General features: G+C 38.2%; 1 protein-coding gene across 1 annotated transcript in view; it reads left to right on the forward strand.

Moving 5' to 3' along the window:
* LOC136856635 (uncharacterized) overlaps positions 1-12638 on the forward strand; it is a 949691-nt gene that overhangs the window by 443695 nt on the left and 493358 nt on the right. Inside the window, 1 exon segment of the mRNA XM_067134595.1 lies at positions 10264-10611. Coding sequence (XP_066990696.1) covers positions 10264-10611 — 348 coding nt within the window.

The following is a 12638-nucleotide window of genomic DNA, read 5'->3' on the forward strand; positions in this document are numbered from 1 at the left end:
TGTACTACCTGATGACAGCCCTTTTTATCTTCTCCTTCTCCTCCTCCTCCTCCTCCTTCTCCTTCTTCTTCTTCTTCTTCTTCTTCTTCTTCTTCTTCTTCTTCTTCTTCTTCTTAGTTTCAGCCAGTTACGTCTCCCGAAACTGTTCTTTCTTTTGTCTCCCAGCTTCATTCTTTTATACCTCCTCCTCCTCCTCCTCCTCCTCCTCCTCCTCCTCCTCCTCCTCCTCCTCCTCCTCCTCCTCCTCCTCCTCCTCCTCTTCTTCTTCTTCTTCTTCTTCTTCTTCTTCTTCTTCTTTTCAGCCTTTTACATCTCCCAAAAGTTTTCTATTTTTTCTCGCTTCATTCTTTTATTTTTCCTCTTCCCGTCTGGTTACGTTCGTTTCTTCTTCTTCTTCTTCTGCTTCCTCCTCTTCGTTTCAGCCAGTTACGTCTCCCAAAACAATTTTTTCTTTGTGTCCTCTCCCCATTCTCTATTTTATGTTCCCTTCTGTTTACGTACATTTCTTTTCTATTCCCCCGTGTTTTATTTCGTATATTAGTTCCTTTCTCTTCATGTTCATTTCTTTTTTATTCGTTTATTTCGTTTATTTCGTTTCGTATATTATTCATTCTTCAGCGTTCTTTGTGTATATCCGCTTAAGGAGATTTTTTCACTTCGTTGAAAACAAAGATTTTAAAGTGGTTCAATATGCTACAGTAGTATTGTCGAATGTGACAGTTTCGTTGATAATTTCACTGTCTCATGACAGATACCCTCTCTCTCTCTCTCTCTCTCTCTCTCTCTCTCTCTCCTCTCACAAACCAGAAGCTAAATTCTTGACTGGGTATTTAGCAAGGACTTAGCCGTGGAATCCCTCGATCACATTAAACCTTGGCAAACGTTACTCATGTTGGCGTGTTTGTCGAAGCATCGAATGTCAACAAAAGATTGACTGAGTTTTACCATCATTCCGAGTATTTTCCAAACCAGTAAGTCGCTTGCAATAACATTTTTAGGCTCGCCGTTGACTCAGGGTGAAAATACATTTGAAAACTTTCAACTCAAACGCTTCTGCTTCAACGCGGGAAGGGAATTAAAGGAATTGCTTTTACTTGAGGGAATCTGTTTCTTGCGGAGTTCACCGATATGCTAATTGGGTAAATACGTTAAAGGCTTCAAGGATTTCCTAACGACTTCTCTGGTGTTTACAGGACGTTTCGGTGCATACATTGGAGCTTTCTCGTTTAAAATAAATAAATTTCGTCTGTTCGGTACAACTTTCCGTTGATGATGAAGTAACTGTAATCTGGTATTGGTAGGTTGGCTGGGAAATTATGTAAGCAATTTAATGTTTTATGTTGTGTTGTATTTAATCCGGGTAAAGTATTTGGTAGACTGAAGTTGTGAAAAAGTTTTTTTTTTACCGTATACAATTTCTTAAACTCTTTGCCTCTTTGGATCATTCTTGTTAACGTCGTTTAAATGGAAAAACTTTATTTTGTTCGAATAGAGAGAGAGAGAGAGAGAGAGAGAGAGAGAGAGAGAGAGAGAGAGAGAATAGAAGAAGAAAAATCAAAAATCAACATGCTGTAACTGAGAGAGAGAGAGAGAGAGAGAGAGAGAGAGAGAGAGAGAGAGAGAGAGAGAGAGAGCAACAAAAAAACAATGCAACATGCTGTAAATGATATGTACCCATCTCTCTCAAGTCATTATAACTTGCAATCAATCAATCAGTCAGTCCGTCGTATAATCATCATTTCTCCAACTACTCTATAGATTTGCTGTGAATTTCCTTCCATCTAACCTCTGCATAGTCATCCCCTTTAGGAACTCCGGTAAATTATCGTCATCGCTTTTATTACCTTCAAGAACATTTGACATAGAAGGTTAGAAGGCTGTTGTCCGTCCAGTTTCGTGTCTTGGAGTTTTTCTTCGATTTAGTAAATTTACTTACAAACGTCTTTGTAATCGGTTTTATATCTCCCTCGTTTACGCTGTTCCGGGGCTTCTCGTGATTCTGATATCTCGTCTCCATCGTTGATTGGTCTCCTTTCCTCTGATGTGTTTTTGCTGGTGGTCCAGCCGCTCTGTCATTGTCTACCTGTCGAGAGTATTTTGCACAAAAACAGGAAGGCTGACCAGGCTATGTTTTCCCTGAACTGATCTCGAGAGCATTTAGCGAAGTGGAATTCCCTAATTAACTTGTTTTGTATGCATCTCCAACATCCGTTTTTTGTTTATTCATCTTTCTTTCTTTCTTTTTCTTTCTTTTTTCTTTCTCTCTTCAAATCGTCAGCTGAAAACTTTTTGGACAGAGCCAGCGAACTATAAACCCAAAAGAGCCCTAAAGGCGAATCGGCCTGAAGAGAGAGAGAGAGAGAGAGAGAGAGAGAGAGAGAGAGAGAGAGAGAGAGAGAGAAAGGAGATAACTAAATAAATATGAGGGAACAGATAATAAAACCCAAACAACAGTAGCAGAGAGCAGGAATGAATTTGCTCCTCGCTTAATTATTTACAGATCAGCAGATTTCTCAACTACACTAGGCAGACTATTCCACATTTTACTTGTAGCCGAGATAAAACCCCTTGCATAACTGAGGTCATTAGTCAGGAATCTGAGGATTATTTGGTGAAAACCCACACGATTATGTTTAATATTAAATTATTGGTATTATCTGCGCAGTATGAAAAGTAATATGCCTTTCCGGACTTGTGACACATAATAACTGTATAATCACATATCGGAATTCCAGGTGACTACGAAAGTGTGTGTGTGTGTGTGTGTGTGTGTGTGTGTGTGTGTTCATTGTTCTTTTATATGGTCACACGCCAGCTTCTTCAGTTACTGGACCTCCGTTCTGAAATAATCACACTCAATAATAATAATAATAATAATTCTAGGATGTTTATAATAATAATAATAATAATAATAATAATAATAATAATAATAATAATAATAATAATAAAGAGGGATTGTGTCAAAGTGCATTCTAATAATGCTTTTCAGCTTCTTCATTGTTCTTTTATATGGTCAATAAATCAACGACAATTTTGATTTTACAGCCTCTTTTTTTTTTTTCAACTTACTGGACCTCCCACCGCTCTGAGCCTCATAATAATAAAATAAGACAATAAGATTAAAAAAAACAACCGACGCTGGAGAAATGATCACGTTACTGAAAATGGCAGAACATTTTATAAAAATTTAACAAGTGTGTGTGTGTGCAAGAGACAATGCCAAATGACAGCATAGTCCAAAAGAAGTACTTTTAAACATGAACTTTCACGGAACCTGAACTCCTCCAAGACAGTTTCTAAGCATTTGGAACCCCAGAAGCAGAGATATTAAGCAGATTTGACTCAAAACAACAGGGTTATTAAAATGGCAGAACTAACGTCCAGAGTCGAATCGGACAAGACAGTATGAACCCCAAAAGTAGAGATGCAGCTGGACAAACTGGAGATGCTGTTGAATCTTCTGCATCTCCGAATATTTCAACGAGGAGCAACTTCATTCCTGCTCTACGTTGCTGCTGTCGTTTACGTGACAGATTCTTTTTTCGACGTAGCAAAAAAATATTTTCCTACAAAACGAGAGGGAGAGTGTGTTTTTTATAGAACAGTGTGAGAAAGAAAAAAATTCTCTCCTACAAAGCATACTCAGAGGGGGAGAAATAGACAAGGTGAGAATGTTGTATGGAGACGCTCTGTTATTATTATTATTTATTATTATTATTATAATATATATCAGGTATATCGGTTTATCTTTTCATATTTATTTGTCTATCATCTTTCTCTCTCTCTCTCTCTCTCTCTCTCTCTCTCTCTCTCTCTCTCTCTCTCTCTCTCTCAGCAAGCTGATTTCTTTAATACTTAATTTCCCTCGTATTTGTTTATTCATAACTTTTGCTTCTCACTCTGCATTTTCCCTTTGGATTTATAGTAAATTTTCAGTTCCCTCCTATTTTTTCATTTATCACCTTTTCCCATAACTGACTGGGTTCATAATCAGAGTCCAGAAGATTTAAGAAAATTTAGAAGTAAAGAAAGTCTCTTGAAATGACGTTTCAACGTCATTTTATCATTTCATCTTGATTCTTTATGACGTTTCAACGTTATTTTTTCCTTAGTTCTTTATGACGTTTCAACGTTATTTTAGTATGCAATGGCAAAACATTCTACTCTCCTGGATGATCGATTGCAAAGTGACACGGTGTACGATTCTGACGACCATCCGGGACGCATGACTGCCCTTTCAACGGATGTACATTATGGCGCTTGTCTTGGCATGGGGCAGTGGAATGTTCTCGTGGGATGTTTGTTCTGGTTCTTCTCTCCTGGGTAATTGTTCCTGTGGTTAAGTATTCTGGGAAGTTAAGTTGTCAACTGGATTTTTTTTTTTTTTTCTCGTTTTGTGGTTATTACTTTGCACCCTCCGAAGCCTTTGATTTTGATGAAGTGTATTATGTGGGTTTAAGTTTTGGTGGTTTTGTGATGGTTTCTACTGGGTAATGCTTTGATTCAGATATTTTTTACTGCTGTCATTATATATATATATATATATATATATATATATATATATATATATATATATATATATATATATATATATATATATGTGTGTGTGTGTGTGTGTGTGTGTGTGTGTGTGTGTGTTTGTGTATACAGTTATATATATACACATTTATAAATACATATATATAAATGGATAGACAGATCATATTGTTCATGTACAAAAGTGAGGAAATGTAACTTGATTTATCTCTGACTTGTTAGCATTGGTTCATGAAATGTTCCTGTTTTTTGTGTTGTGTGTAGAGAGAGAGAGAGAGAGAGAGAGAGAAGAGAGAGAGAAAGAGCCTGTATGTGCATTTGAGCGTGTGCGTTTTGTGCATTTATTTTCCCTCTTTTGGTCTATGAATGAAAATGTGGAATTCGCAGCTGAAGAAAAGTCCAACACGACAAAGTTGACTCAGACTGTGATCTGTCTCGGCGTTTCCTGTGCATCCCACGCTCAGACTTTTTTGCCGTCACGAAAACGCCCTTTCCCTTCGTTGAAGCGGCGGTTTTAGAATTTATTCTTAAATGCGTTAACTGGGAAATAACATTATCAATTACACGGCCAACTTCTCCGCTGACAGCCGCAGCGTATATTTATGCAGTATGCAAATGCCAGGCGGTCCTTTTTTCCATTCATTGTAGTTTTTTATTTAATTTTTTTTTTTTTTTTTTGGTGGGGTGCTTGGTAGGGTCATTGTGCCCAGGACCTTTTGCTTGAGGATAAGTTCTTAAGTCTCTCTCTCTCTCTCTCTCTCTCTCTCTCTCTCTCTCTCTCTCTCTCTCTCTCTCTCTCTCTCTCTCTCCCAGTTTTAATAGCGAAATCATTACAATTTCATATTCTTGATAACTGAAAAACAAATTATATTGAAAAGAACAAACCATCTCTCTCTCTCTCTCTCTCTCTCTCTCTCTCTCTCTCTCTCTCTCTCTCTCTCTCTCTCGTTAATGTGTCGTTCTTTCGGTAAGGATTTCTTATGTGAATGCTAATTAAATTGTGATAATTGAAATTAAACATTCGAAGAGACCAGTAAAAGTAGACGTTGTTGTTTCTTCAAAGAACTCGTAAGCTAAGATATTGTAATATTAATTTAACCCTTTTATCCCTTGATAAAGTACTACGCACCAGAAACACAAAAATGACCAAATCTTACCTAAAATCAGTTGGCCCACCCGAACGAAATTTTGCATCCCGATACCTTCCGCAGGTGAGGAGATCTTTCGGACGAGCTAAAATTGCCTGGAAACGTTTTAAAGGAATCGTTGGCAGCATTCATGTCAATCAGCTTCACTCTGGCAGCCAGTGGACTGGAACCTTCTCTTCTTCTTCTTCTTCTTCTCCTCTTCTCTCGAGGAGAGGAGGATGCTGGCGAAGAACAATTATTTCCGTTGCCCAACTGGTTTTCGTTGACGAGAAGGAACTTCGAGGGATTCCACAATGCACACTTAACTTGGCTCGTTTCGCCACAGTCCATTAGTCTCTCTCTCTCTCTCTCTCTCTCTCTCTCTCTCTCTCTCTCTCTCTCTCTCTACGTTAATTTTATCTCCCTATTCTAACATCAAAATCAGTACAATTTTGATAACTGAAAAACAGAGTATATAGAAAAAACAAACTCTCTCTCCCTCTCTCTCTCTCATTGGAAAAATTTGTGAGTGTCATGCGAACTGCTAATTGAAATTGGCTTATCTAAACCTTTTGTAGAAATCGAACCTAACATTCTCTCTCTCTCTCTCTCTCTCTCTCTCTCTCTCTCTCTCTCTCTCTCCCTCTCTCTTCTTCTTCTTCTTCTTCTTATTGCTTACGTCACCTTCGCTGGAAATTTTGCAATTTGGAAATTGGGTACATACAGGTATATATCTCGTTGAATTGTGTATTTTGTGAATCAATATTGTTTTCGACTTTTCATTCGTCTATCCGATGGAAAAGCATGAGTATAATACTCTGCCCTAATTTATTTATTTGCTTTTTGTAAAGATCGAAATGTGCTATTATGAAGAAAAGGTTTGTATGTAATGTTCGTATGTCCTCAAGTATTGAGATGAAATTGTAATTTTATAATTACTAACTTTGTTATGTAATTGATTTGACTAAATAGTCATGACGAGAGATTTTAGTGTACAATGTATCATTTTTTATAAACCATTTTCTTACAGCTCTTGATTTCAAACCTTTTAATTATAGCACTTGATTTTTTATTATTCAGAAACTAATAGACTTGAGCAATATTCACTACAGCTATTTTTAAAAATGAGCAAATGCTGGTTAAGATATCGCATACTAAAAAAAATTATAATTACTGGAATTAATAATAAATAAAAAGTAAGTGAACTTTTTTAAGCTCAGAATGAAAGAAAATACCTAGACGCTGTCCTTAGTCAAAATATATTGAATTTAAAACTAGTGACGAAACTTAAAAAATTCACAAAAGCAAAACATTTACTTCCGCCTTTGATCCATTATAAGAAAAAAATCGTAAAGAAATGATTTAATTTCAGAATAATCAGTTATAATTGCAGGCTTTATCCTTTTAAGTATCTGACTGGTATAACGAGAAGGTGTATTTTTTAAAATGATAGAACTTTTCAGTTCAATGCAAATTGTAATAACCCATTTCAACATTGATTTGAGAGAGCGAAGGGATTGATATTTTCTGATATTCCACTCCTAGAAAATATTTTGAGGCTGAAATGAAAAGACAAATTACTGTACACAAGATGTTTTTACTTCGCAGTCAAACTTAAGTGCTTTCGTTGAATGCATCTGAAACCAGATAGTCTTCGTGCTCTCTTCTCTCTCTCTCTCTCTCTCTCTCTCTCTCTCTCTCTCTCTCTCTCTCTCTCTCTCTCTCTCTCTCTCTCTCTCTAATGGCATCTTGACCATGACTTGCCGAGTCTAGCATTACGCTATTAGATCTCATGTTGCCTGGACTTCTCGAAGTCCTTCTAAAAGATACAATAAAGAGAGAGAGAGAGAGAGAGAGAGAGAGAGAGAGAGAGAGAGAGAGAGAGAGAGAGAGGTTAGGAAACGTTTCTTTTAAAATTAAATGTCATAAACCATCAGTAAACTTTCCGGAACAAATTCACTCAAACACATAAAAAAATTGTCTCCCAGATGGACGAACTCAAGACTGAGGCATAGTATATATGAATAGACTTTAGAGAACTTCCTTACGAGGTAAAGTATCACTGAGACTTTCCTCAGATGAACGAACAGTTTCTCCCATTGGAATATACTTTTTGAACTTATTTGCTTTTAATCTTTGTTTATTCCTCATTACCTTTTGTCATTTCTTTCAAACGGACACCACATTCTTTGGGAGTTGAAATTCGAGTCTATGGCCCTCCAAATGAATAGGGTTATTTTCTGAATAATAATAATAATAATAATAATAATAATAATAATAATAATAATAATAATAATAATATAGAATAGTACGGGAGAGCCTCATCGTTGGCATAACGTGACCAGCAGTGCTTTCGTGGACTTTATCTTCTTAGGAGATCAGAAGCAGAATTTAAGAATGGCAGTTTGCTTGACAGTAGATATAGTTAGTGTGTTTGGGCCAGTCAGTTCCCATCCCGTTCTCAACCCTTGTGGGGGAGAAATAACGTGATGGCGAGGAATGGGCCTTAATCAGAAAATGACATGGAGGGGGAATGTGTGTGTGTGTGTGTGTGTGTGTGTGTGTGTGTGTGTGTGATTCTTTCAGTCCCGTAGCAGGGCTAAATTACGGGTCTCGTCGGGAACCTTATGTACAGAGCAGATCGTAATATGGCTGGGTAACCTGACATTGTTTACAGTGCATGAAGGAAGGTTCAGATCTGGAGTGGTGGGAGATTGCTTTGAAGATTTTTGTGATGGAATTTTTCAGCGTTAGTTTTGGGCTTTTCATTGCGAATAGAAACTATACGATTTGATTTTTTTCATATATCCCTGATAATTGTGTCAGTTATAAATTATACTGAATACTGTACGGCTGAAGTGAATCCTCTTATAATTAGTTTGAAACAACTTTCTCATTTTTTATTCGAATGTTAATTCTCGTCCTGAGAAGCAATATCTCATTGTGTTGTCATCCGTTTATGACTGTCAGTCAGAGAAAATGAAATAGCAAAATCATTAAGATTGAACGTTGAATCCAATTATAAAACCGTTTGTGTTCATTAAAATTACTAATGACATCATTATGCTCTTAGATGTCTGCGAGGGACGTGGCCATGATGATAAATAATCAGAGAGAGTTATTTATGAGATATTGTTCAAATGCATAAAAAGAAAATGCCCTCTTGCAAGGCTGGAAATACGAGGGAGTGGTTGAAGACCACGATTCAAATTATCTCTGCCTCATTGACTAGATTTATCGTCTAATTTTCCCGACAGGTCTTCAAGTACTGTTGCCCAGTTAATTTCCCCAATTTTTTCGACCGACGTTTCGAATCGGGTATCTGGTATTTTCTGAATGATTATTTCAGTCAATAACCTTTTCATTTTATGATCGTAGATGTCAATCTGACGTGCTGTTAATTCAGAGAGCTTTGGACTGAGGAAGAGGGGAAACTGCAGAAAGAGTCGGGATTGCAGAAAGAGATGCTACTGTGGAAAGGCCTTGATGTATAAAAGCTTATTTATAAAGACGGTTCTTTTTTATTCAGAAGTTAGGAACAGGCAGGCACTGCTATCTGATGTTTGTGAGGCCAACCCTTCGTTAGACAGTCTATTTCATAGTGAGAATATACCTGTACAGATAGATAAATAGATAGATAGATGGATAGATAGAAAAGTTTATTGATCACATGATCTTAGCACAATGAAACTTACATTAAATATCATTTGGTCCAGAATACGACAACTTCCAACACTGAGAGCTAAACGACAATACGTCCAGTTCTTTATGTAATATAGAAGTTGTTGTACAGATATTAAAGAAAACAATATTTTTACCATGACACCTGTAAACAAAACACCTGTGAATGAACGTTAGTACAAAGGCAAGCATGATATACAGGTCTATCCCCTCTAAGTGCGTGAAGTAATCTGTTTTGTTGGACCTGACGGTAAACTTCCAATGCTGACGTCACTTGAAGTCAATCGTGATTGGCGGAAGTTCATGAAGCTCACCGCCCACCTGAGGTTACAATTCAAATCAGCCAATCAGAAGCAAGTTAGTTACTTTAATAATATCAGTTGTGGATATTTACCGTCAGTTGAAGAAAAATATAACTAGTATATTGTTATGTATATGTTATGTTATGTTAGGTATACTGGTTTTGATATTCTTCTTAGTGCAGATTACCTCTAAAAAGTGTTTTACTGATTCTAACAAAATATCGGCACTTACACTTATTTTTTACTAAAGTTGTTATTATTATTTATTATTATTATTATTATTATTATTATTATTATTATTATTATTATTATTATTATTATTATTCATAAAATGAACCCTTATTCATGTGGAACAAGCCCACAGGGACCACTGACTTGAAATTCAAGCCTCCAAAGACTATGGTGTTCATTTGAAAGAAATAACAGACGGTAATATGAAATGCAGAAAGAACAGATCAAGTTATTAGAGAAGAAAAAACAAGTTAACAAAAGAAAAAACAAATTAACAAATTGCTAAATAAACAGATAGAAATTTAACCCAAGTATGTTATAATGTATCATGACCAATCCCGCGTTCATTTCAAGAAAACTCACGTCCATTTCTTTTCCCCCCACAGACTCTGCCGAGTCCCAGAAGGACTTTGAGGAAGACCCTCCTCCCATTCCTCCTTCCGAAGGGAATGCAGCCATGACTCCTGCGGGCCCTGGCTCCTCGTCCGCCGCCACACAACCTTTGGACGAGGAGAGGCTGGAGGAACGGCCCGACGACATTCGGGTGATCGAGGAGGAAAATGAGGAGGAGGAGGAGGAGGAGGAGGAGGAGGAAGAGGAAGAGGAAGAGGAAGGCGAAGAGACGGCGATGCAGCAGAAGGAAGAAGCAGAGAACGCGACCTTCGAGGAGGAGGAGGAGGAGGAGGAGGAGGAGGACGCCCTCTGCCAAGAGAGTCCTCAGCACACAGTTACAGGTCAGTAGAAGGATGGATTATTACATTGTACTTGCTGTATTAGGGACTTGAGTTACAGAGGTACCGGTTAGTGGTTGAGTTAGATTAAGCAGGTTTTTGCCAGCACGGGCCTTTCCCCGAGATAAGTGTAGCAAGGGGTGAAACGGCGTAAGCAGGCCTGGTGTAAGCCTCCGGACTCTGACCAACTAACAGAGACGGTGGACCAAAGTCGTAATTTCAGTAGCAAATATATTGAAAAAATTATGATATATATATATATATATATATATATATATATATATATATATATATATTTATATATATATATATATATATATATATATATTTATATATATATATATATATATATATATATATATATATATATACTGTATATATATATGTGTGCGTTTTTGAGTGCATTTTTTTATGTTATCACCGACCACTTATTCTCTGTTTAAGGCAACATAACGAAAACTATTTTAACTGAAACATCATCCAACCCGAAGAGAATACCATAACGGAGGCGTGAACACCTGACATAGAAATCGCTCTAGAGAAACGAAACGTCCCTCGACGCAAAGCAAACGAAAATCCAAACGAGCGGCGAAGGGTGTTTGAGAGAGGCCTACGCAACCATCAACAACCCCAATTTATAACCGCAGTAACTCACGCCCCGAGCACCCGACGACGTCTTTCGATAGGTGTTCCTCAAGGATCCTGGCATTTCTTAGGATACCTGCGGAGGTAACCGAATCTCCCCGTTTGCCCCCGCGTTTCAAGTCCTCCTCCTCCTCCTCCTCCTCCTCCTCCTCCTCCTCATCCTTTCTCTAGGCGGTGAGAATAGAGGGCATATATAGAATCAGCAGAGCTTTCGCAAGGGCGCAGGATGCCCCGCAGTGGGCGCTAGGATCTCTTGAGGGCTGCCACTTCATGCCAAATGGGAGGAGGTACTGTGAGAGACTCTCGAGAGAGGTGGGTATCGTTTCAACCTTGGAGGAATTCGATACATGCGCATGAGACGTCTTCTTCCCTGAGCTGGATACAATAATCCTGACAGGTGGGTTTATTTTGAGGTGATGCAGTCTTGCGGTATCCCTTGTCGGAATGAGGTTGGTCTAAATTAACCGTAATTGTTGGTTTCTCCAACATTATGACGATTACTGAAGGATTACTTGATGTGAAAACGATAAGTACCGCCTCAAACCTCGTGCCAAGGTCCCCTTATATTGCGTGTTTGTATTAGGGCCGGGGGTGTGAGAACCCAGGGCTGGACAATGGCGAATACACACTCGGAGTTTATTATTCCTAGACTATCAATGTTACACACAGAAAACAAAGGGATACACAATGCGTTTTATCCTGATCAGATTGCTTTTTAACTTTCACATATTTTGTCGTTTAATATTCATCTCTCTCTCTCTCTCTCTCTCTCTCTCTCTCTCTCTCTCTCTCTCTCTCTCTCTCATACACACACACACACACACACACACGGCTCACAAAATGAGAGACATGTTCGATCTTCAAAGTGGACGAGGAGGGACAAAATGGGCGCTTTCCCACAAATCCTTCGAGACTCCGTTGACTTAATTAGTGAATTGAATACCCGGTCGTTAGTCGACTGTTGTTGGTAGTAGCAAGGGTCGAGTGAGAGGACGATAGAAAAGTTGAAAAAAAAACAGCTGACTGGAGTGATCACTGCTTCGTGAAAATGCATGCTATCAAAATGAGAGGGCCTCGAAGAGATAGTCTTCACACTAGTAAGATGAAACCATGCATAAGGTATTCTCTCTCTCTCTCTCTCTCTCTCTCTCTCTCTCTCTCTCTCTCACTACCCTTTTAATAGGTTCCTGCGTCCAGTCTTGATCGAAAAATCGATGGTGTCCTTCAAATTCCTCCTAGTCCTTAATTTTGATAATCCCTCTCCTTGCATAACTACTCGGCCTCCTGTTCAACGTCCATCCTGTCCATCCTACGAATCCTTTCTTGCCACCTGCTCATCCTTTCATTCCCAATCCTTTCATTCCAAAAATACCGCCTTGCAGGAC

The sequence above is a fragment of the Macrobrachium rosenbergii genome, chromosome 36, assembly GCF_040412425.1.
Source record: "Macrobrachium rosenbergii isolate ZJJX-2024 chromosome 36, ASM4041242v1, whole genome shotgun sequence".
Lineage (NCBI taxonomy): Eukaryota > Metazoa > Arthropoda > Malacostraca > Decapoda > Palaemonidae > Macrobrachium > Macrobrachium rosenbergii.